General features: G+C 33.6%; 2 protein-coding genes and 1 non-coding gene across 5 annotated transcripts; 2 read left to right on the top strand and 1 right to left on the bottom strand.

Annotated features, from left to right (window-relative positions):
- Positions 1-1,151: 1,151 nt before the first annotated feature.
- Positions 1,152-11,956, bottom strand: LOC132284251 (transcription factor TGA1-like). 2 transcript variants are annotated; one of them, XM_059786339.1, is made up of 10 exons: positions 11,835-11,956; positions 11,606-11,741; positions 9,518-9,735; positions 9,343-9,417; positions 8,045-8,104; positions 7,860-7,937; positions 7,664-7,727; positions 6,489-6,760; positions 3,648-3,884; positions 1,152-1,760 (listed from the first exon to the last, which is right to left on the bottom strand). In XM_059786339.1, exons 3-10 carry the CDS (start codon positions 9,674-9,676, stop codon positions 1,608-1,610), a joined length of 1,098 nt encoding a protein of 365 aa, XP_059642322.1. In that variant the 5' UTR covers positions 9,677-9,735; positions 11,606-11,741; positions 11,835-11,956; the 3' UTR covers positions 1,152-1,607. The 2 variants fall into 2 exon arrangements, with proteins under 2 accessions (XP_059642322.1, XP_059642321.1); XM_059786338.1 differs by lacking the exon at positions 11,835-11,956 and having other exon boundaries at positions 11,606-11,819.
- Positions 11,211-11,283, top strand: TRNAK-UUU (transfer RNA lysine (anticodon UUU)). Its single transcript has one exon. It is a non-coding gene; the product is annotated as a tRNA-Lys (tRNA).
- A 7,354-nt stretch (positions 11,957-19,310) lies between the features above and the next one.
- On the top strand, positions 19,311-23,066 carry LOC132286944 (uncharacterized). Of its 2 annotated transcripts, XM_059789385.1 has the most exons (4): positions 19,311-19,576; positions 19,691-19,810; positions 20,039-20,186; positions 22,425-23,066. In XM_059789385.1, the coding sequence occupies exons 3-4, from the start codon at positions 20,058-20,060 to the stop codon at positions 22,863-22,865; spliced, it is 570 nt and encodes a 189-aa protein (XP_059645368.1). In that variant the 5' UTR covers positions 19,311-19,576; positions 19,691-19,810; positions 20,039-20,057; the 3' UTR covers positions 22,866-23,066. The 2 variants fall into 2 exon arrangements, with proteins under 2 accessions (XP_059645368.1, XP_059645367.1); XM_059789384.1 differs by lacking the exon at positions 19,691-19,810 and having other exon boundaries at positions 19,314-19,576.
- Positions 23,067-23,514: the final 448 nt, after the last annotated feature.

Genomic DNA, 23,514 nt, shown 5'->3' with positions numbered 1-23,514 from the left:
AGGAAAGGCGAAAGTCTAGGCAATGACACCTAGGGTTTTAGGCACCAAGGGAAGTGGGAACTGCAGCACCATAACTAGTAATAGTGTATTTCAGTCTAATTACACAAATCCACGTGATATTGTTCCAAAACAAGTATTGCTAAATTGCTCCTAACAGACGAATTCCAATATCAGAAGATGATGCCTTGACCTAGGCATGCAGCCCAAATTACAAATGGTAAATAGCAAAATAAACAACCAAATCCAACAGATGAATTCCAATGCAAAAACAAAAACTAACCTCAGAAGGAAGCTTACAATACACAAACAATACCCCAGGAATATTTCACACGTTGTATCCCGCCCAATGCAGAGTCATGGGCAAATTGAGAGTTTTTATGACTGTGCATTGGGCGGGGGGTACCACGTGTAAGTACCTCTAGAGTATTGTATATTCTCTCAAGCACAAGCAAATTTAAATGTTCAAGCTTATTATATACTTCACTGAAAAGACACTAATATTTGAAAGAAATCGGATGTATATAAGGAACTTCGTTTTAATCAGATATGGTTTTGATAGATGATTTTAAGCACAAGCAAATTCTAATTCTGTCAGAATTGTTTTATTTCTGGATTTTCAGATTATCACAATATACATAGCCTCCAATGTATTGAAATCTTCCTCCCTTTTTTTCAATTTTTATCTTGCAAGGTGACAATCAAATGACCAACTATTTCCAAAGAATACATTTTTATCAGTAACTTTAATCAAATACTGAACAAACACTGGGAGTAAAAGTAGACTCATAATGATCATTATATTTACCTTTGTTGTTCTATTTCGGTTTTGTTGGATATATACATTAGAGAGGTTACATGTAGAATTACTGTGCTAATGGTTAGTTAATTAGGAGTGGGGAAGGAGGGTTGAAGAACTTAAATCTGCCAAGCCATACTCTTGGACTCAAAATATTTGGCAAATTAAATTAGTAACATGGAAAATCAGTACCCAATACTTACAATAAAATAAAATGAAATGAAAAATAAGGCCAGTATTTAAGAGGTGCAGCAATCAAAGATGTTTTGCAAACATACTCTGGAGGATGAGGTTCCACAAAAGATAAATGAAATTTGAAATTCGACAAAAGATAAATGAAATTCGAAATGCTATCTTCCGATCAAAAGCGTCAAAACAAATCAGTTCTTTTGCTCCTCTTGACTTTAATTATTTCCTGAGCATGTGCTCATTTCAAAAGCATGTAGGAAGTACTTTGTACAATATACATTTAAATATCACCAACACTCAGAATAAAGGAGACCACTGTATGTCACAATTTACATTCCATCTGCAAATTCAAATTCAAGACTCACAAATTCCTCCCAAGACAATATAATGTACAACACTAAAAATTAATCCAATTACAAACTTCTCTTGATAAAATAAATAGTCTATCTTATCATGGTTATGGCTTCTCAATCGTGGAGGCTGCTCGAAAATGTCGGCTGCTAAGATTATGTCCATGTATGCTTATTTACATTTACAAGAGGGTACGTGTGGCTGCCGAAGCATGGTTCTAGGCAACTGACTGTTCCACAAGGAATTGGGAACGTGTACACCCATTGAATGACTAGGCAGGCTCATGAAGGCGATCAGCCCAAAGCGAACTTAAATGCCTCAGGCGTGAAAAGTACTCCCCCAGTGCCAGCAGGCCTCGAGCTGCTTGGCGCGTAGTAAGGATGCTGGACATCCGTCGCAGGGTTTCTTGGCGAAGATGATCTGCCTGTCCACAGAAAGAAAAAAAAACAATAACATGTTGGTAAAATGTTTAGAATGTCAAGCTACAATCTCTTACTACATCTAAAAAGTAGTAATCATAATCTTATATAAGAAAAATTCACCATAATGTATGTGACCTATTGTGGGCAACTTTCTGTTTGTTGTGCTGTGCCTGCATTTTATTTGTGTTTTTGTTGCTTTTCTAAGTATGAAAATCATCAACTAGTCACCAAAAAGTAGTATTTATTATTGCACACAATAATAAACTTTGCAAGGTGCTATGAGATGCTCCCAAATAAGAACACATGCCACTGATGTGTGCACACACATATAATTATAAGTTGTGCACAGATATTAAGTAATGAAGTAGTCGAACATAGGAGTTTAAACAATTGGGCACTGATGGACTAGATACCTGGTTATGTAAGAAGATATTCCCAAGAGATGCTCACAAACAGATCCTTTCTTAAAAAAAGTAGTACAAAAGGTAGAAATAGAATTGAGTAGTTTCAAAGAAGAACAAATATGCCATATTTGTTGTTCACGAACATAAATCCTCCTTCAGATAATGAAATAAAACCAAAATGTTCAGTTCATGCAACCCAGCTTATGATAGGTTTTCATCTCATCAGTGTACAAAATACTAAACCCAGAATTATTCATTAATCACACGTTGGTAAATTTGAATTTATCTAGGGCGAGACTAAAATATTTATCTTTTAAAATAAAGCAATAAAAATTCTTTCAACATCTTCTAACAGGGAATGAGTCTTGAACCAATAATAAAAGAAAATTTCTTCTTGATTCAATGGAAACTTGTAATCCATTTAGTAGGAGGGAAGAGTAAGAGGAAGGGGGGTGGAAAAGAGAAAATGGATAGAGTTCTCGTTGTTTGCTTAGAAGGAAAGGAAGAAAAAGGGAACCAGGATCCCTTTGATATGTTAAAAAATAATAGTAAAACAAGTATGAATTCTTTCAATTCTTCCTCCTTTTTTTCATGGTCTACCAATCAAAAGGTGGAAAGTGTGATTTTCTTCCCTAGGGATGCCTTTTTCATCCCTCTTACCTTCCTTTCTTTCCAATTTTCCATCTTTCATACCAAACAAAGCATTTGATGAGTTTCTCTGGTAGTGAAGAAGTCAAAATAATATTAATTAACAAAGGTTTTCCCAATTGATTGCACGGTCTATTTAAAATTAATAAGAAGAAGAAGAAAATAAAATAAAAAACTCTCAGCTGCAGCATTATGATTCATTCCTTTCAATACCACCTAAACCTACAATAAAGTAAACAGATGCAAAATTCACTTTTCAAGAGTCAAAGTCAGGTAAAAAAAAAAAAAAAAAATCACCTTGTTCACAAGAACTCAATAATGCATCTCCATAAGAAGTTTGGAATAATGTGAAAATACTCCATATCTATGACAAGTAACCTATTGTGATTAATTGGCCTTCTACAAAAGACCAAGTTTTGGTAATGAATAATGAACAACTTTAGTAGGCTAAATTTGCGAAAGGTAAAGAATACACGGTACTTTAAGACATCTGTAGTTACTTCCATACTTATGGGAGTGTTCCATTTCCTTTCCTTCAAATCTATTTCATTTATACATCACAGCTCTAACTTACCTTTTACAGCTAGAGGATTACAACTTAATAGAAAGCATTCCTGGTTCAAAGTAATGAAAATATTCATGAAAATTTTCTCACCACAATATAGTTCATTACTTTCATGCTATCAAGTAAGGTTCCACAAACTGATTAAAAAACCATTTCATGGGCAAGCATATGAAAAATTAAAAAGAATCGAAAGAGAATTCAAGATTCCAAATCATTGACTTTAAGGACATGAATTAAAAACCACCAGTGAATAATGATAAAATTTAGATTACCCGATTCACAAAGTTCGCCAGATCTTCCAACAACTGCACCGCAGTAGCCATCTGTGAATTCTGCGGCACGTAACCTACTTCCCCCAGTTGACCAGCTGCTACACTTTCAGCCAGATCGTGCTGGAGTTTTTCCATTCCTTGTGTCAGAGCATCTTCTAGTTGCTGACATGATTGTCTAAGGTTACAAACGTCCAAATATTGTTGGTCCGTCAAAGGGTCAAACTGTGGCAAAAGAACCTGTAATGAACATAAAATTACTTATTAGCACTATTTCATATATAACCATTGAAACATATATTACAATGCCATTAAGACGTACGACAAGAAAACAATTTTAGCTAAACATAAAGCGAAAAGCATAATACAATCCACGCAGTACTATTCTTATACATTAACAGCTTAGAAAAATAAAAGGACCTATCAGATAAATGCTCACGGACAACATCCCCACTACATAAATAAGATTATATGGAAAAATAAAATAAAATTGCATTACGCATTGTATATCCAGCCTAAGGTTAAGTCTTGGCGCAACAGTAAGATTGCTCTATTACAACCTAGAGGTTATGGGTTTGAAATGGGAAATAGTCTCTTTCCATGAGAAGGTAAGGCTCTGTACGTTTGACCCTCAGACCCTGCAATGACGAGAGCCTCGTGCATTGGGTTAGCCCTTTATTGTATATCCAGCCTATGCATGAAAGCCTTCACAAAATGACTGCTCTCAAACTCGAACCCCGTAATCTCACACTTGTCAATCGAACTTTTACCACTGCACCAGCCACCAAGTAGAACCCCATGGAAAAGAATATGCTACCAACATCAATTGTTGTCTCAACAAAATATGTAATTGATCCAGTGCGTGCACGATTGTGTGATAAATAATCACATCTAAGAACAGGTCACATCATTTGTGGGCCCATTCTCTGATGTGGCAAGGTATTGGATGTTAGAATTTGATTGGAACTAGACTCATGCAAAGCATTAATTTTAAAGAAATGCCACTCAACCACCCTATCAAGGCTGTTGAATACTAACTATTAAAGAGAGTACCCTCAATCTTTCCAAGATGTCATCGCGAACTAAAAACATTTGAGTAGAACTGTTTAGAGCCCCTCTCAAGAGCACTCAGTTTCACTCTAATGCTGAAGTTAGGGAAATAGCATTTAAAAAAAAAAAAAAAAAAAGCCTTAACATGAGCTTTCAGTGTACTAGAACAAGTTGTAAGATAATAAAAAGTAATGACACTGCCATGTATGGTTGCCCTAACAATCAGCATGGTTATTTGTTGTACATAATCAGAATTCATTATGACTGAACATATTTGCAAAGCAGCAGCAACAACAACAACAAAGCATAAAAACATGCAGAGTCCTGCCATCAAATGTGCACTAAGACCACCTTTATGATTCTATGTTGTAGATGTCATTCACTTGTGCACAATATTCTTTTCTTTGTTTGAAATTTTTTTTTTTTTTTAAACTCTTAAAACTATCCCTCTGGCAACTCGAATTTTATAGCTCTTGCACACTGTAGAAGGGTTATGATGCATTTGGCATTCCTCTATCAGTCACGAGGACAGGATGAGTGCCTCACACACGCGGCCATCATGGTTTTGCCACCATAGTCGTGCCTTGTGTTGAAATGATCACCCTACAAGGTGCAACAAATAACTCGAAAGGACATTTAAGGGGACTTTCAATGGAAAAGGTCATGCTCAGGGAAGCACATTTACATTGCTTATAGTTCATTGGTTTGGTCGCATGAATTGAATAGCAGCAACTAGTGATTCCGGGGAGGAGTCTGAACTAGTGTGAACATTGTTATTAATCAACTGGTAGATGATTCCAGGGCAGATTTTTCTTGTATAATCTGGATTGTTGAGCTCTAGACTATTCACCGTATTTCTAGGTCCATCTATGAAAATATAATCCAACTGGTTTCTTCCACGTGCACAACCCTCTTTAAATAATACAATGATGGTGTTGCAGCTGTCAATATAACTTTGAATTTTAAACATGCTATGTTGCATATTTTAGAAGTAATTATAGATAGACATGTTAAATTCTTTTTAAACTGCTCTGATACATGTCATATGATCAGTACCTGACATCCTTACAGTGAATAAGAGACACGGCCAAAAATATCAGACAACAAATAATTGTTGACATATTAAATAGCATGAAATGAATTTTAAAACATGATATTATATATATATATATATATATATATTAACCAGGACTTTTAGCAAAGAAAAGAATAGAACAAACAATTATATTGACAAAAAATGAGTACAACAAGCATAAAGAGCACATGCATAACCTGTAAGCACTAGTAAGTAGTAAACTCTCAATAATTTGAATAAGATCCAGATGATCCAATGGTTCAAATTACTAATTGGTTTATAAGATCCAATTGCAATCAAAATGGAACTAAATTTAGATAAACCAATCCAAATTATATTAAATGCATGGTAAGGAAAAAATATACATAAATATCTGTATCGTTAAATAATACTTGTGCAAGAAAACTTAGATTCAATTTTATCAGGATCCATCTGTACTTGGTTGGTCAAACTCAGCTTCCAAATTTCTGAACCAGCTTTTTTATCATAAAAAGAAAAGAAAAAAATGTTCAACCTGTAGGCTACCATATGCACTTCAAATGACATCTCCTACTCTTCCCTAAGGAAGGTGCAGGATTAAAATCTTGGTAGGGTCATGAGGTCGGGGGTTCTGCCTTCTCTGTTTAGTGTAGCCCACACCATTGAACAAAGAAAACAAAACAAAAGAAAAGGGAAAAGCATAATCTTTGAACAACTCTATTTGAACTGAACAACATCACCTTTAGGATCTCTGAAGGGCGAAACCCTCCTATCCATAGCAAAAAGCGCTCAGCTGGTGTTCTCCACATGCCATACATGAGATGGAAGACATCTGCCTTTGCAGCAACAGTTTTCATGCGGAAAAGATCGGAGTAGTGGCTCATGCCAACATCCACAAGTTTGCGAAGATCTATATCATTTACATGAGAATTCAAAGCAGTCTTGAGTTCATAAATTTGTCTATTTTGTTCTTCTACCCAGTGTCCATATTCCACCTCAAAAGCAGCAATACCTACAAGATCCTTAGAAGTGACCAGGTGTGAGATACAACAACTTGAAAGAATAAACAACAGGAACTATATTCAAAGAAAAAGGTATAGAATGAAACACAAGTGCAAAGATCATATAGACCACTCCAGAGAATTTAAGTGGAAGTGTTAAAGAATAGAGTTTACTACGCAGTTCGCACTATGATTGCATATCAATGCCTGGAACGTCATCTTCTTGGAAAGATAAAAAGAAAGTAATCGATTACGAATTTATAAACATATTACACAGTATATAATTTTGGAAATTTCTCATGATCAAAGTGACTTCAGACACATCATCCGTAAATTTACATTTCTTCTCAATAGCTATTTGTCGTTTTTTTTTTTATGACTTTGATGTTCTCTACCAAGAACTAATTAGTCTAATTAAAGGGATAAAAACATCAAATCCTCTTAACTTCAAAGAAATAGAGAACAAGTAGAGACAATGCATATTACTTTGAGTGAGGAAACTTTCCTGGTAGAGTATATCGTTTCGATGTAAATTTTACTCCCTTGATTTGAGTATTCATATTATCAAAATTCAATCAGGGGAATGGGCATAGTTAACCATAGGAGAATCAGCATAAGAACATATTATGAATTTAGTAAGCTCAAATGACAGAGAGAATCCATGGGTACAACCATTACAATCACATGAACTTCCAACTTTATAGCTTGTTGCAGAAAACTATGAACATATAAATCCAATGAGGCAGCATTATCTAATATCTTTAGATGACTAAATAAGAACAAAAATTCTTTGCTGTTTCTGTATTGTATGTGGTTCAAATACATCAACTACCTATATTAATTTGTGACAACAACATTTCAGAGTTAAAAGATTCTGGATAATGATAATGATGGTGATATATCAAATTACGAACCTGAGCCCGCTGCACCAGAATAACCTTGATGACTTCCATCTAATCCACCACCTATATACACACCCTACAGTAAAGCAATCATTGCTTCATTAGTTTTCTCTTCACCCCTCCGCTAAAGAAGTAAGTATATTGTTCGATTAAAAGATAGAATTAGGTAAGATTCAAAAAAAAAAAAAAAAGTCCGTCTTCCCCTTACCTGATGTCTAGCTCGTTCAAGCTCTTGCTCCAATTGAATCAGCTTCAAACGGCTTGTTTCCAACTGCTGAACATAGGCCTACATATCATAATTTAGGTCATGACAGTGGGCTAAAGTTATAATAATTAGAGAAAAGAAGTAACACCTGCAAAAGTGATTAAACATGCATCATAATTTGTTCCTACCTTTTTCCGCAAACGACTTTTACGAGCAGCCTCACGGTTTTGTGCAAGACGTCTCAGTACCTGAATGTTAACAGCATAAACAACCTTATCACATAGGCATTCATAAAATCCAACTAATATCTGACTCCTAAAATATGATTCAATACTCACCAGAATAAAAAATAAAAAGAACATTCTCTGAGTCTAAAGAAGCAACCATGTGTGTTTTTTTTCTCATTTATAGAGACTTGAGGTCTAAAATTTAGAGTCTAAAAATTAAACAATAATATGACTTCATTTTTTTTTCCCCCAAACACTGTATGCAATATCATCATCCTGGTTGTGATAGGTCATATTATCATGGCCAACATCATCACTAGCATAATGCCAGAGCAATGCCATTTAGCAACAGTTGCCATCCTGCTGACAGTGTCATCTTCTTGGTGGGCCTTGCTTTTGGATCAGTATGAGATCAAGACTTGAAATTTGTCTCCTCAGCATAACGATGAAGTTATATTGAACCATAAACCCATCCAAAATGTGTAACTATTGCTCAGTTTGTTTATACTCATCCAATTGCTAAGTTGACAATTTCAAATATATAACCACTACACAGCCTAATGGTCGAAAGTCTACAGGCTTGATTGTTGTTCACTGGATAATTGATTATAAATTAATTATAAGTGATGAAGAAACTCAAAATGTTGAAAGGAAGAAAAATAAATAAAGAAAATAAGTACCTCGGATGTTTTTACTACTACGAAGTGCATAACAAATGGAATAAGTAAAGTATTTAGGTCACCATGGATTTGCATGTACAATTTAAGTATATTGGAAAGTACAGTTCCAATTGTACAATCCTCAAAAGATATTAGTCAACTGGAAAATAAGGTTAAAACATCTAATATATCAAACAATTATCAAGAAAAGTTGCAATACTGGTCAACTAGGGAGCGTAAGAAACAGAAAAAATTATGAAAAGACATGAAAATAAAATACAACAAAGAGGAGACTTGAGTGACCAATGCAAATAAGAAAAACAATCAATTACAGCATCACCATCCTAAAATGTAGAACTAATATGCTGAATTTACGCTTCTATTTATTTTTAGGAAAAAAGCTAGAACTCAAAATACATGAGGAAATTACTTTTTCCTCTTTTTGAGGAGGAAGGGGGGAAGGGCATAACCAGAATTATTCATCAATTTTCTAGAAGAATATTTTTGGTTGAAAAGGAACAAACCACTCACTGCTCAGTTCTGGAAAGTAGTAATGAAAGAATTGAGTAGAAGTCAACAAAAAAATGCAATCTCCTTTACCTTTTCAAGAGGTTTAGTTGCTTCTTGGTCATACTTGTTAGAAGGTCCTGGCGTTCCATGGGAAGTATCCTCAGACTACAGAGATTAGCTTATAAAATTAAGTTTTAGTTTAGCAATCACAAGGATGTGGCACAAATACCAAACTCGGAGTAAATAAAACTTTAAAGAATTTCACCTGGTTGTCTAGTTTTGTATCCACTGCTGGAATTGCTAATGCAGATGTATCTGGACAGCTATTACCCCTGAAATTTTCTCCCCACATGCTAATCTGGTGGATTGGCTCGTATAAAACCATTCTTCTAGAAGTGTCAAACTGGGTGGATGAAGAATTCATGTTCTTTGGATTGATGATGATGAACTCAGTGAGATATCAACAACATTACATAATTGGAGCTACAAAATTAAAGATAAGAATTAAGATGTATACAAAAATGTATTTAAGTGAAAAATCTAAAATTGCAAAGTTAAGATAATCACTTTAGGAAATAGTGGGAAATGAAAAAAGGAAGGCGTAATAAGAATCAGAATGGTAAATAAGATAATGGAATAAGAAAGCTGCGCAAATGAGTGGCCTTTTCAAACAATTTTACAAGCTGCCTTTTTTTTCAACGCTTTTAGAGTTTTACAAAGGTATTCTGATATTGTTTGGCACAACATTTAGGATGACTTCAAATTAAGAGTAAAATGTGAGCAATGTCTTGTTTTCCTTAAGGTGCGAACAGAAAAAGACACATCATAAATAAAACAGTTTCTGTGGATGCAAAATTGGATCAAGTACATGCTATGGCTTACCAATATCAATATAGCATCAATGTTATAGAGTTTTGATGCACGTTATAACACCAAATAAAACTAAATAAGAGATGGACATGCAATAGAAACTTAGGAAAAGCAAATTCATATAGATCATGTATTCAACAAATGAAAACGCACTGAGTCACAGACTCAGTTATGACGGGCAGAACCTGTTAGCGGTAATTGGGGAGGTCAAAAGCACATCTGGGAGTACAAAAGGTTAAATTATAACCCAACTATTGACTCTCTACTTTGACCATATAAAAAGTGAAACCATTTCAGAAAAATATAGAATTTCATTATTTAAGTCCTAGAATTCATATTTTGGGTAGAAGACGAAGAAAAGTTGACATTTTCTGTGAGCAAACAAAGCCACCACAGATTTAGCATATACCTTGATACAATAGGTTAAAAATTAAGCAGGTGTAAATACACCCTATCCAATATTGAACAAGTGAAGAAACCTGTTAATTTTCTCAGGAGAACAGGGATTAGTTCTCTATATGAAAAATTGTAAACAAATAAATAGAAATACATCATTGATTCAACAGACACAACATGATCCAAACTGAAATTCAGTAGCGCAAGTGATTCAGAGGCAGCCATTGGACCAGAAATTTACTTCTCTATTTTTCCAGACAAAAGAGTTCATCTATAAAGTGAAGTAGCTTCAGTGTTACACTATCCCGAGAAATTGAATTCCCATGGAATAAAATGCTCCGTGAAGAAGGGAAAATAAGGACAAGAAACACCAACAAAAGATTGCTGTATAACTTCAAACGAGCTTGAGCATGCGGGAAATGCTTTAAATTATAACTTCAAGAGAGCAATATAAAATATAGATCAGTTAAAACATTTCTTAAAATGATTGCTTCCTCTTTAAAATTTGGAATTTATAACTCTTAAATTTAAAAATTCTATCCAAATCATAACATAGATGGTAAAATCAAACAAATTGAATTTGAGCTTGAAAAATACTTGCACCTAGAATGCATCACAAAATAAAAAATAAAAAAAATTAAACACCATCGAGATTCACTCTATAACTAATGAAACACAATTAGCCCGAGTAGGCCGTCTTAGCTCAGCCGGTAGAGCGCATGGCTTTTAACCATGTGGTCGTGGGTTCGATTCCCACAGACGGCGCCATTGTTCTGGTTTTTTTTTTTTTTGGTCTCGTGACCTAAAACGTCAGTTTGGTTGATCAGAAAGCAGAGAAGAGAAAGGAAACAGGAAAACAAGCATTCTTGAAAATTCAGTTAGATTTTGATAATATTCTTGTTTCGGTTCTGACAAAAATTTTAAGAAATAAGCATTCTGCAAGTTCAACTAAATTGAAATTTCCATTCTGCTTAGATTTTAACGTTTCACTAATTCACTTTCCCCTTTATTTCCTTTCCAGTTTTCTCGGCTACCAAACATAATATAAACAGATGAAAAATAAATAAATAAATAAGCAAAGTCGAACCTTGAAAGTCAGTTTGAGGAAATTTTCCCGCTCAATTTCCAGCTGTGGGAACACGAAATCGAAACCCTGGGGTCTGCAAAACCCTAGCTCGGATTCGCTGATCGCGGAGAAGAATCGAAAGCGAAAACGACATGTTCTGAAACAAAATAGCGTATGATGATAAGTAGTAGTAGTATAAGTGTATACACAATCATATATGTAAAGATATTATACTAAATATGATAATTACTATTATATTATAGTGTTGTTGTGGTGGAGTGTTTTATCGTCTGCTACAGTCGAAGTTTAAGGCGTAGTCACATTTCCACTATCAAACAACACTTTGAATATGCGCACCATGTCCACCTCCCTCTTAACCTGCGCACCCTCTCGGTTCGTTAACCTTCACCCGCTGATTGTGGCGTTTCCAGTTGACGTCATTTACCGGTGGGCTGTTCGGGAGGGAAAGTGGCTGTTTGCCTCCGTTTACGGCGGATGAGAGTGGAGACAGGTGGAGGGATCTTGATTTTGGGCGGAGATACATTTCCACGCGCGACGGAGGGGCGTGCCGTGAAGGGATTTAAATCTTAGTGGTTAAGCGCGGGAAACGAACTGTGTGAAAGGAACTATGGGTAGAGCGTGTTAACACGGTCTGTATTGCGTATGAGGTAGAAATTCGTAATTGAAATTACTATGAAAAGACTGCCCTCACCTAAATTCGCGTTCTTTGTCCGATTAAAAAACTGTTTAAATAATTAATGCTATACGATGACTCCACTAGGAGAATAAATCCAGCATTTAGTTTAACCGTGAATACGACGTAATTGGTATATTCTCTACATAATACAACATTTTACTATATTTATATAAATTTATATATGTATATAAATTTACATTATGCCCCCTATAATTATTTGAGTTTGACCTATTTCATTAATTAATATATGCATATAAATTTACATTTTGCCCCCTATAATTATTTTATCTAATTCTTTCTTTTTTCAATTTTTTTTCTCTCCAAATAAATTTGCATTCCTTTTCTTAAATTAAACTATAATTTTTTTCCCTTCATAGTTCTCTATATATATTTTTTTTTCTTTTTTTAAAAATAAATTTTCCCCTTAAAAATTGCTTCTTCTTACACTTATGTACGTTGTCTTGTTTGGTTAGATTTTTTTTTATTTTTTATTATGCTCCTTGAATCAAATTCTTGGCTCCACTCCTACCGAACATAAACAGACTTCTAAATTGATGTGTCAAGTTATGATCTATAATTAAACTTAACTCATTTATTAAACAAACCTATTTCAAAAATGAGTTACATTAAAGTCCAAATTGTTCATAAACAATCTGGTTACATAAAAGTCCAAATTGTTCATAAACAATCTGGCCCTTTTGCCGTCGTCCATTTTTTGCATGCCATTTGAGTTTAAAAAATTTGATCCAACCTCAATTTCGAGTTGAAGTTGGTCGGAAATGTCAGACAATTCAAATTCCAACTTATATTATAAATACTAGTAATTCGAGCCTAAATTGATGAACATGAACTCAACTCAACCCAATGTAATTTGACAATCGCATCTTTTAATCCAATCTTAACCTAATTTCAGAAAAAGTAAGTCCTAATTGGACGAAGTATTGTAGGTTTGAGATTTTTAAATTAGCGGATCCCTCCTTTAATAGACTCCAAACACACTATGACTTCTTAATTAGACTCCAAACACACTACGACTTCTTAATTAAGGTGTTTTATTGGGTAAGGAAGGAGTTGTCGTTTTCACAATCTTTTATGCGAGTCACTGCTACAAATATCAACAGTCTTCTTCTTCTACTTTATATTGCACATGCAATCTAGCAACACTCTCTATCCACTAGGCTTTCCAATACTACGCCAAAGTTTTTCTTTTCATTAATTTAATCACCCCTTTTGTACTCTCATAGAGCCATGGATAACTTTAACTATATCCAAGTTGCCACATAATATTTCCTTTCTTTATATACAAGTTGTAAGTCTATCATCTATATATATATATATATATATAGTGTGTGTATTCACTGGTCTGATCAAGACATGGTTTATTTTAAGAGCATTGATATAGGATGATTAGGATCCTTGCCAAAAAGGTAGAGGATCCTCTTTGTTGCATATTTGCATTCTTTTGGTGTATTTAAAACGATAATGCAACATCTGGATAACATTAATCGAAAATAATATAATATTAAATTAAGAATGAAACGATAATATAAATGTATTGTATTTTTTATTTAATGTATTGTGGCGACAGGTGACACACTAGTAGATTATCACACTGAGCGAGTTATAAGTATACAATCCTACATTGCCTAATTGTGGAAAGAACAAGTGCTATATATAAGTTCAACACCTTTCTATATTTTAAAACCGTGATGACCATGAACTCATTCAAATTCAGGAATTAAGCGTATGCTTAATCTTAAATTAAGAATGTAACAATAATATAAATGTATTGCATTCTTGATTTAATGTATTGTGGCGATAGGTGAGGTACTGGTAAACTACCACACTGGAAGAGTTATAGGTGTACAATCTCACATCGTTTAGGTATGGAAAGGGCAAGAACTATATGTAGGTTCAACATCCTTTTATATTTTAAAATCCTGATGACTATGAACTCATCAGAACCGGTGAATTAAGCGTACTCTTAACTTAGAAATAGAATAATAACAGTAAAAAAGAATCATTTTGAAATTTTTGCCAATGGGGAATATGTAACTTTTCCTTTTAAGATTCTACCACACGCACCCTCCATAAGTTGTCTAGACACCAAATTCATCACTGTCGCAGAATATATTGCAATTTTCTTTTTCAGTTGTGTGCGTGATTTTGGTGTTGCTTTGAATGGTCCACAAAATTTGATTCCTAATACAGCGTAGTGAACCAAGTCATGAACACTTTTTGAAGTTGGCTTTGATTGAACCTTTTGAGTCCCACCACCTCTAGTAATCTCTGTCTAAACATAGACTATTAGCTTCTTTTTTACTTAATTTTTTTTTCCCCCCTTTTTTGGGATGTTAAAATATGAAATTAATTTAGTATATATATAATTTTTTTACCCGACAAAGAGGGAGGGGATAAGGTGAGTCCAATCTGAACTCATATTTTTTTTGATCAACAGGTCTATGGCCTAGCGATATAAGGCTCAACTTCTCAAAAGAAGGTTAAGGATTCGAACCTCAAAGAAAACGGTGTGTGTGAGTCCCAACTAGAGAATGAGAAAATTGAAAAGGAAAAAAAAAAAAAAAAAAAAAAAAGAAGAAGAAGCAAACTCACACAACTCATAGGAGTGCAACCCTGGTACATAATCATTGAGTTTTGGTAAAAAAAATTCTTTTTTCTTTTTTTTTTTAGGTGAGAATAATGAGCATGTATCCAAACTCTTCTCGAGAAATACGTATGCTCTTTTTCTCTTTTCTTTTGTATTATTAAAACTCGATTGTCAAATAATAATAGGAAATTAATTTTGTAGGAAATCGTATGTTGATATTGAAAAAAATTATAAGGGACAAAATTTTAAAAAATCTTAGTCTAATTCTATATCTTCAACTATCATATAACATGTGTCTCATACAATAGACAAATTAAACAACCTGTCTCATATAAAACAATTTAAAAAATTCATTTAATGGTTTTGGACAAGAACAATTTATAATGAAAACATGCACAATGCTGAACAAGGACGAAGAAGGTCACCCCGCTCCATCGTTTATAATACAAAAATAATATTTGATCTTTATATTTTACGTTATAATCCTTCCGTTTCATTTTATATGTCGGTTTCGGGAACCCGAAACCAACATCTAAAATGGGACGGAGGTAGTATACAATTGTACTCCTATTGCTGGAAATATGTTAATATTTTTCGTGTCAATTTGGTACTACTGAATAAATTTTTGAAATAATGTTTATTTAGTTTATATTCTTATGAGTTTTAAAATTTTGAGTTAAAAAATCAAAATCAAAATAAAAAAAAAAATGAGTTAAAATTTAAATGGGACAAGACGAGAGATCTTAAATAAAAGGTGCGGAAAATTAATTATTTGCTAAACGATTTTAGTTAAAAATAAAACCGGGACAAGAAAAGTCTCCAAATACGAGAGAACGTAAACAAAATATGCTGAGTAATATTCGCTAAATGATTTTTGCCGAAAACAGAAGCAGGACATTGTCATTCCTACCTAAATGTTTCTAATAGACTAAGCCCAAATGGCATAACCCATAGTGTCGTCGTCACATACACAAGTATATCATTTTTCAATTTAAATTAAACCAAAAGTGAAATTCTATTCCTGTATAGCTCAAAAAGCCCTTAATGAGCAAAACCAAAATGTAAACGGCTAAAAAAGAAGCTTTTGACAAAAATATCCCACTTTTTACCTTTGTGTCTCTTTATTTTTCCTTTGGTAAGTCTCATTAGCCAAAGAATCACGCATGCCACTATATATTTATCTCCCAAGCCATACATGATTCCTTCCTCTTCTTTTATTCCAATATTATATGATTAGACCTTTAGACCACCATATAGAATGGACCCAACCCAACCCAACCCAACATTATGTCCATCTGTGTGTGTGTGTGTGAACAATATTTGATATCTAGATACGTCCAGTGGCATCTAATTCCAATGACTCTTCAGCTGACGTAATATAATATTTGGTTTGTTCATCCACCTAAACAAAAATTCAACATAGGCAAAGGATAAGTTCAAATATTTGTATTATATTTAGACTATTTAGTATTTGCGATCATAACTGGCTCTACGTGGTGCCAATTATGTGTTACTATAATTGTGGTGGGGCTTTAAATATGTGATTGTATGTGTGTGTGAGTGTGTGTGTGTCAGTGTGTGTGTGAATTGCGAAAAAGGTATGTGATGATCACCCAACATTCGGTTTTCTTTTTGTTTTTCCATTTGTGGGTGTTTTTGCAAGTGCAATATGAAGTGGCATTGCCACTAAGAGCGGCCAATGTTGGCGTCACAAAAATAGTGATTTCTTCATGATGATGAGAATTTGAGACTCTCCACAGAACTCGGGTGCTGTTTGGCTAAAGTCAAATTGTCTTTTCACAGTTAGGTTACTGTTTGAAGACGACATGCATGTGTTGTGTGCATGAGACGACAAATATATACATAGCATCTGATTTTTCACAATAGGGTTGCTTTTTCGAAATAATTTGGGGTTAAAAGAGTAATAATGATGGCCATGTAGAATATAAGTAGTGGCCTCTATTGGGCGCAGACCTTATGCTAGTGTTGTTTGCTTTATTAGTACTGTTACCAAACACATCACATGTATTTCTATATATAACTATTTATATACGTATATGTAAATGTTATATATAAGGCAATGGTGCATTTTTTAAAATACAATGGGGGTTAGTTAACAAAGTATATTCACAAAACACTTTAAATAATAAATAAAAAATTGGAAAGATGAAGAATTAAATCTTTTCAAAGAAAAGACAGTCGAACAATGCTTGGAATTGCGATTTCAACAAAAATTATTCCATCGGAATCACCGGAAGCATTTGCGTTTGGAACATATGTACTTAAAAGTATGTGTGTTTGTCATACCAAAAAAGAGGATGTGAAAAGGAATATATGAATATATATCTATATATATATATATATATATATACACTTGTTGGTAAGCAAGAAATTTATTATTATCAAATATAGTTATCGTTAGATGTGATTGTTATCAAAAAAATTTAGTAATGATCATTTTCAATGGTTGCAATGTTTTTTTTTTAAAAAAAAAAAAAAAAAAAAAAAATCACTCTACTATTTGGTATCATATTTTTGTTTTGGCTCCGAACTCGCACGTTTTTGCTCGTGGCCTTTACTCCAAAAGAACTCATACCAATTTGAGATAACATCACCAAATATAAGCACTTCACATTCCCCTTATTGTGGGATTATGCACCCATAACTTGTCCAGTGTGAACTGTGTGATAATCAGTACCTCTTGCACTCTCCCAACAAAGTCGCCACAATAAAACAGTTCGAATTTCATGTCATGAGCTATAAATTTATTTATTTATGGTATATTAATTACTTTTAGCAGAAAGAAATTTTTATCACAAAAAAATTTACATGCAAAAGGGATGAGAAAAATCTCGATGGAAGTTTTCATATTTGGTGGTGGTATTCACTATTTATTCAAAAATTCTCGGTAACATGTTAATTGGACCGACTTTAGCCCATTTTTACACTGTCTACTGATGGGCTGCTTGAGTTTGGGCTCAACTTAGGGCCTGAAGTTATAATGTGGTCACTCAGTTCGGCCTGTAGATAGTAAAAGTGTTGGGCTGATGGGATGCTTTCATGTGGTCCCAAAAATGGTCCCACATGATAGCATATTTGGATTATAAATCATTTTCCTACACAAATTCGAAATACATATTGGGCTTACAAATCATTTTCCTGCACAAATTCAAAATAAGCTGTAATGGAAATGGAAACTTCAAAATTTGTCCTCATGGTCTTAGTCACATGAAGCGGAGTGTGACGGTAAATTCGAGAATGAAAATACGAAAGTGATAAAATTAAATCATAAATAATAAAAATGATAGCAAAGACGTGTGGAGTGTGAAAGTGGGTGCGCCCTTCGAACATAAGAGCGGCACCCGATGACAAGAATTGTGTAAAAAAATTTATTTAATAATTCAAAAAGTATATTTTAGAAAGCAAAATGCTACGATAACCTTGTCTAACTATTATTCATAATAAATTCTCTACATTTTAGATCATTCGTAAATATTAACCCAGACGTCTTTTTTGTTTTAATGAGAAAAGAAATTAAGATGGAACTATTTAAATTCGTATCAAAATTCATTCAAAATAAAATATGAGCTTTTAAATTCGTATCAAAATTCATTCAAATTTGGCATTTCAGAGCCCATTTAATGATCTATTTGATAAGTTTATTTTAAAAAAATAATAATAATAATAATTCTATTGAGATTTTAAGATAGACAAATTATTTTTGTTTTTTTCGAGGGAGAAGTTAGTAAATACCAATTTCCACAATTATTACTTGACACTCCGAGTACAATCCATTTATTCGAGGTCTTGACATCACTAAAGCCAAAAATTATTGGTAGAAGTTTGTTGACATATACCACGAGCGACCCCAGTTTAACCATAGTACATCAATCAAAGCTAAGTGGCCCAATTGGATCTAACCATGGTTAATAGCATCTATGTCACTATGGTATAGGCCATTCAAACTTAACAAACACGCTGTTCTCTACTTTATTCATTACATTCGATCGAATAACTTAAAATACTAGGCATCAAATGATTCTTAATGTTTTAATTTTTTCTTCGCAAAGAATTTCTGTTGTTTGATGAAAATAATTTGATATCTATATATATATATATATATATATATATACACTACTAAGTTGATTTCAAACATTTCTTATTGATCTTATTTTGATTGTGGAATATGCTTCAAATGATTCTGAATTTGTTATTTTAATACAATTTCAAAAAACTTATAAAAATATAATAACAATAAAATAATAATCAATGTGAAGCGTAATAGTGCATAGAAAAAATAGATTAGTCTGATAATATAACTTAATTAGACGTGGTAAACTCAAGAAAAAGATTAAATTTTAATTAACCCACTTGTTTAAGTCTAGTCCACACTACTTCTACGGGCAGCACAACCCAACGATATTTCATATAATTTCTCTTGCTCAAGACGCTGCCCGTCCTGCCCGTTACCCTCTGGAGAATTACGGGCAGCTCTCTCAGAAACACCCCCAACATTCACAGACTCTCTCTCTCTTCCCTCTGATTATATCTTCTTATTTCTCTGCTGTGTCTCTAGGATCTCGATCGGACGGTCCACGATGAACGCAGACTCTGATATCTGTTTTCTCAGTTTTTAGCTTTTCCAAATCCCAGATCTGCTTGATCTGTGCTCAGATCTACGTTCCTGGTACGTTCTCTTCTCCGATTCCCTCAATTTTGAATCTTGTTCATCTTTTAGCAAAATTCTTTCAAAGCTAGAGCTCGATCTGAGGCTTTTCAGTTGATTTGTTCAAATTTTCAGTTTTTTGCTGCTTAATTCATACTCGATTTGTTTAAATTTCGTGATTCGGGCGACCTTCGATTCATTTTCCGGCAAACTTCTCTTGATCTCTTCTACTTTCCGTGAAAATTGACTTTCTCGGTAAAGTAGTCTTTTGTCTTCTTTTGCTCCACCTTCAGTATTCGAGATCCAATTTCATAGTTATGTTTTCTCAATTTTGTACAGAGATTTTGTTTTTCTTTTTGTTTTTCTGGTTTGTTCCAAGATTTTTCTATTATATTACAGAGAAAATTTCTGGTTGGTTTGATTTGAAATCCAACGGTTGAACAGAGAAGTAGATGAATCTAACCACCCTGGACGTGTTTGCAGGTTGTCGTGTGCCGTACAGATGGAGACCAACTGTGGTTCAGCTAGTGGCACTACACTTAACAATGGTGTGCTAACGTGCGCCGGTGAAGCTTTAGCCGCTATTTTGGCGATGGCTCTGCTCCAAGCTCGGCTTTTGGCTCAAGCTCAGGTAAGTGATTTTAGATTTATCTGCTCATAATTTTAACCAATCCTGTAAAATTGTAAAGTTTTTCCAATTAGTCTAAATTTTTCTTAGCTTTCTTCGTATGGGAATGGGAAGTCGTGAAAATTTGAGCAAATGAAATTTTTTTTTTCTACTTTTAGAATTTTGACTAGGAAGAAAGGAAGAATTTTTATGGGGAGTAAGATTTCCATAATTGTTTAATTTTTCACTAAAAAAAAATTCATAAAAACATTTATAAATGGGGGTTTTTTTTTTTTTGGTAGTATAATTATTTTTCTTTTAATTTTGTCTTAATTTTTAAGAAAATATATATTAAAATAATTTATTTATTTTTCATTTACTTCTACTAGTATTTGTTTTCTTTTACTTTTCTTTTTATTATTTTTATATTTACCAATAATGGCTTACGATTTAGTTGAAGAGTAAGCTCCAAATTTTAGAGTCCGTATAACAAATGGAAAGGTGAGACTTATCTACCAGAAATTATATTTTATATATATATATATATTTGTATATGTATTTTTATTTTCTCTTTTAGCAAACAAAGTGTTTACACGTTACAATTTAGTCGGTCGCATTAGTCCGTTAGTGGTGTTTGCTAATGTGCGCCTGTAGCATTAGTCTCCTCCCATTTTGAGGGATTAACTGCGACTTGTAGGTGTATTTTTTATTCTTATTGATAAAATCATAAAGGAAATAGTATATTTTTAGGCAGGCGCAAGCTGATGTTCAGAACGCAGCAGCACTGTGATTCTGGCTTGCGCCAATTTCGGCGTATGTTAGCAAAAGTGATTTGCTGCAGTAAAATATGTCATTATTTCGTTGTCGGTACTGTGTGCCCATATTTTATTTTTATTTTTTAAGCATATCGCATAATCTTCCGGAATTGAAAGAATAATTAATTGTGATTTTGGGCATAATTTGGGTTCCATCTGGTTGGATGGTGAGCCACGTCGGCATATTCTCCCTTTTTTTGTGGTGAAAGAAATTTCAAAAGTCAACAAGAATATAAAAAGGTGCAACTTTGTCCTAAGCGTAAAAACATATAATGGTCCTACATGGTGTCAGAATATTCTCTTGTGGATTCTCTAGGCTTAATTTTGAAAACATTGGAGAAGACAACATTTTTTGGTTTAATTAAAGGACGGGGATCATTGCAATTTTCAGTAAAATTTTAACTTTGGTAACGTATGGTTAGATAGATATCAATACTGAAAAGAAAATGAGATGATAAAAAATGAACTTTGCATGAAATTTTTTCAAGAAATTATAAGAAAGTCTCATTTCATAATTTGGATTGTATGAAAATGAATAAAAAATATTAAAATATAATTTACATAAATTGTTATTATGATCTACATAAATATGACAATGGTCTAAATACATTTATTTTTAACAAACAAACAAAAAAAATTTATTTAAAAAAGGGCAATACAAGAATCTAAATAAAAACTAAATAAAAACATTTCGAATAATATCTAAAGAGAGATAAAAATAACAACTCACTGTCTTTCCTGCCTCACCAACGTCTAGAAAGGAAAGTTACATAAAATAAAAATAACAACTCTCTGTCTCTCCCTACGACCTTCATTTGTTTTCGCTCTATCAGTCTTTCTAGTCGAGTATAAAAGATTAGAGTGAAGTTCTAAAGCTGTACTTAACTTTATTGTAGTACTAGTGATATAGTGAGTGATGAGAATTATTTCAACGAAAAGGGTAGAAATGAATTAAACGTGTCTAAATTGTGCCTGGTTTGCCCTGTCTGTATGCCCATGTCAATTCTTCCATTTCTCGCTCTTATAGCTTGTCCCTTGAGAGCAAATTCTGTTAGCATTCCGCTTTAAGCTTTTTGCACTTGTGTGGTGAGGACATAAAAATTTAGAATTTTAGTGCAATAAATCGAATGTCTAGTCCCATAGGATTACTAAGCTTTTCTATTTTTTGTGTTCGTGTCATGCTGCATTGTAGCAAAAAGGGCTAGATGAAACTACTGATTATAGAGAACCCTGAAGTTTCAAGTTTCGGTAGTGACTAGTTAAATAGATGAAGCAATTGATTCCCAGCTGCTCACCTAGTCATTATTTATTTTTATTTTTTTGGAAATACCTTGATTACTTTGGAATTTCTCAAATCTCTAAGGAATCTATGGTATATATATTTGCTTTGTTTTAAAACCTGTGGAACTTTCTCTGTACCTGATGGACCTTCATAAAATGGTTTCAGGATTTATTTGGTTTACTGACCAACCAACCTAGACTCAAGGGTGATCAATCCTCCACCCAATGCTATTCCAAGCCGGTAGATGCTGAGGGAGAAGACGACGAAGATGATGGTGATGATGATGATGAAGGGGATGGTGGGTTTGGAGAAGGTGAAGAGGACTTGTCATCCGAAGATGGAGGTGAACATGGCGACAACCCCAACAACAACAAGAGCAACTCAAAGAAGGATCCAGAAGAAGGGGCAGGTGGCGCAGAAGAGAATGGTGAAGACGACGAGGAGGATGACGAAGAGGATGGAGATGATCAAGATGATGATGACGACGACGACGATGACGACGATGGTGGAGAAGAGGATGAGGAAGTCGTCGAGGAAGAAGAAGAAGAAGAGGAAGAGGAGGATGAAGAAGAAGCACTCCCACCTCCAAAGAAGAGGAAGAAGTAAACGTAGTAAAGTAGTTAAGCCTCTTCCAAGTACTGTTTCATGTAACCTGTTGTCTGACATTATGTTCTTAGTTAGTTTATGAGGAGGCCTATTAGGATGATGCTTTTCAGTAATTGTTATATTCCCTTTGCATATTAATCAGAACAATGAGCTGCAGAATTGTCGAGATTCATAGTATGTTATGTTATTTAAATTTGGCCACTTAACGGATTTTAATCGTTCACCAAATATGTGTTTGAATTGGTCACAGATTCTATATATATATATATATATATATATATATTTTTTTTTAAGACTTGCTCCTGCTAGTTGCTAATATTCTTAATTAGATGTTTGGAATTAATAGATGTTTTAAGGGGAAGTGAATAATATTAATATGTTTTAAGAAATACGGAGTATTACACTTAAATATAATACTCACCAACATACACTAAGATAGACTGAAAGTCGTTTCTAATGTAAATCATCTCATGAAGTACACTACAAAACAAATAGAAACAACAAAAATGAAATTTTCGTTACTTCTTACCTTACATAATTTGTTTTTACTCCTCCTGTCCCAAAATAGATGGGCACAGTGACTAAGAAAGTAATAAAGAATTAAATTGCCCAACTAAATTTTCACGTCAGGTAACAACTCAATCATGGG

Source organism: Cornus florida, unplaced genomic scaffold, assembly GCF_030987335.1.
Source record: "Cornus florida cultivar Cherokee Brave unplaced genomic scaffold, ASM3098733v1 CherokeeBrave_3.0.0_Hap2_Chr11, whole genome shotgun sequence".
NCBI classification, from domain to species: Eukaryota; Viridiplantae; Streptophyta; class Magnoliopsida; order Cornales; family Cornaceae; genus Cornus; species Cornus florida.
This window is presented reverse-complemented; position numbering and strand designations above follow the sequence as displayed.

Excerpts from the sequence above, each read along its gene's own strand:
- LOC132286944 (XM_059789385.1), top strand. The coding sequence starts at position 20,058 with ATGGAGACCAACTGTGGTTCAGCTAGTGGCACTACACTTAACAATGGT. Across the intron at positions 20,187-22,424 it reads GGCTTTTGGCTCAAGCTCAG|GATTTATTTGGTTTACTGAC; the intron begins GTAAGTGATTTT and ends AAATGGTTTCAG.
- LOC132284251 (XM_059786339.1), bottom strand. The coding sequence starts at position 9,676 with ATGAATTCTTCATCCACCCAGTTTGACACTTCTAGAAGAATGGTTTTA. Across the intron at positions 7,938-8,044 it reads AAAGTCGTTTGCGGAAAAAG|GCCTATGTTCAGCAGTTGGA; the intron begins GTAGGAACAAAT and ends TATGATATGTAG. Across the intron at positions 1,761-3,647 it reads TGGCGAACTTTGTGAATCGG|GCAGATCATCTTCGCCAAGA; the intron begins GTAATCTAAATT and ends TTCTGTGGACAG.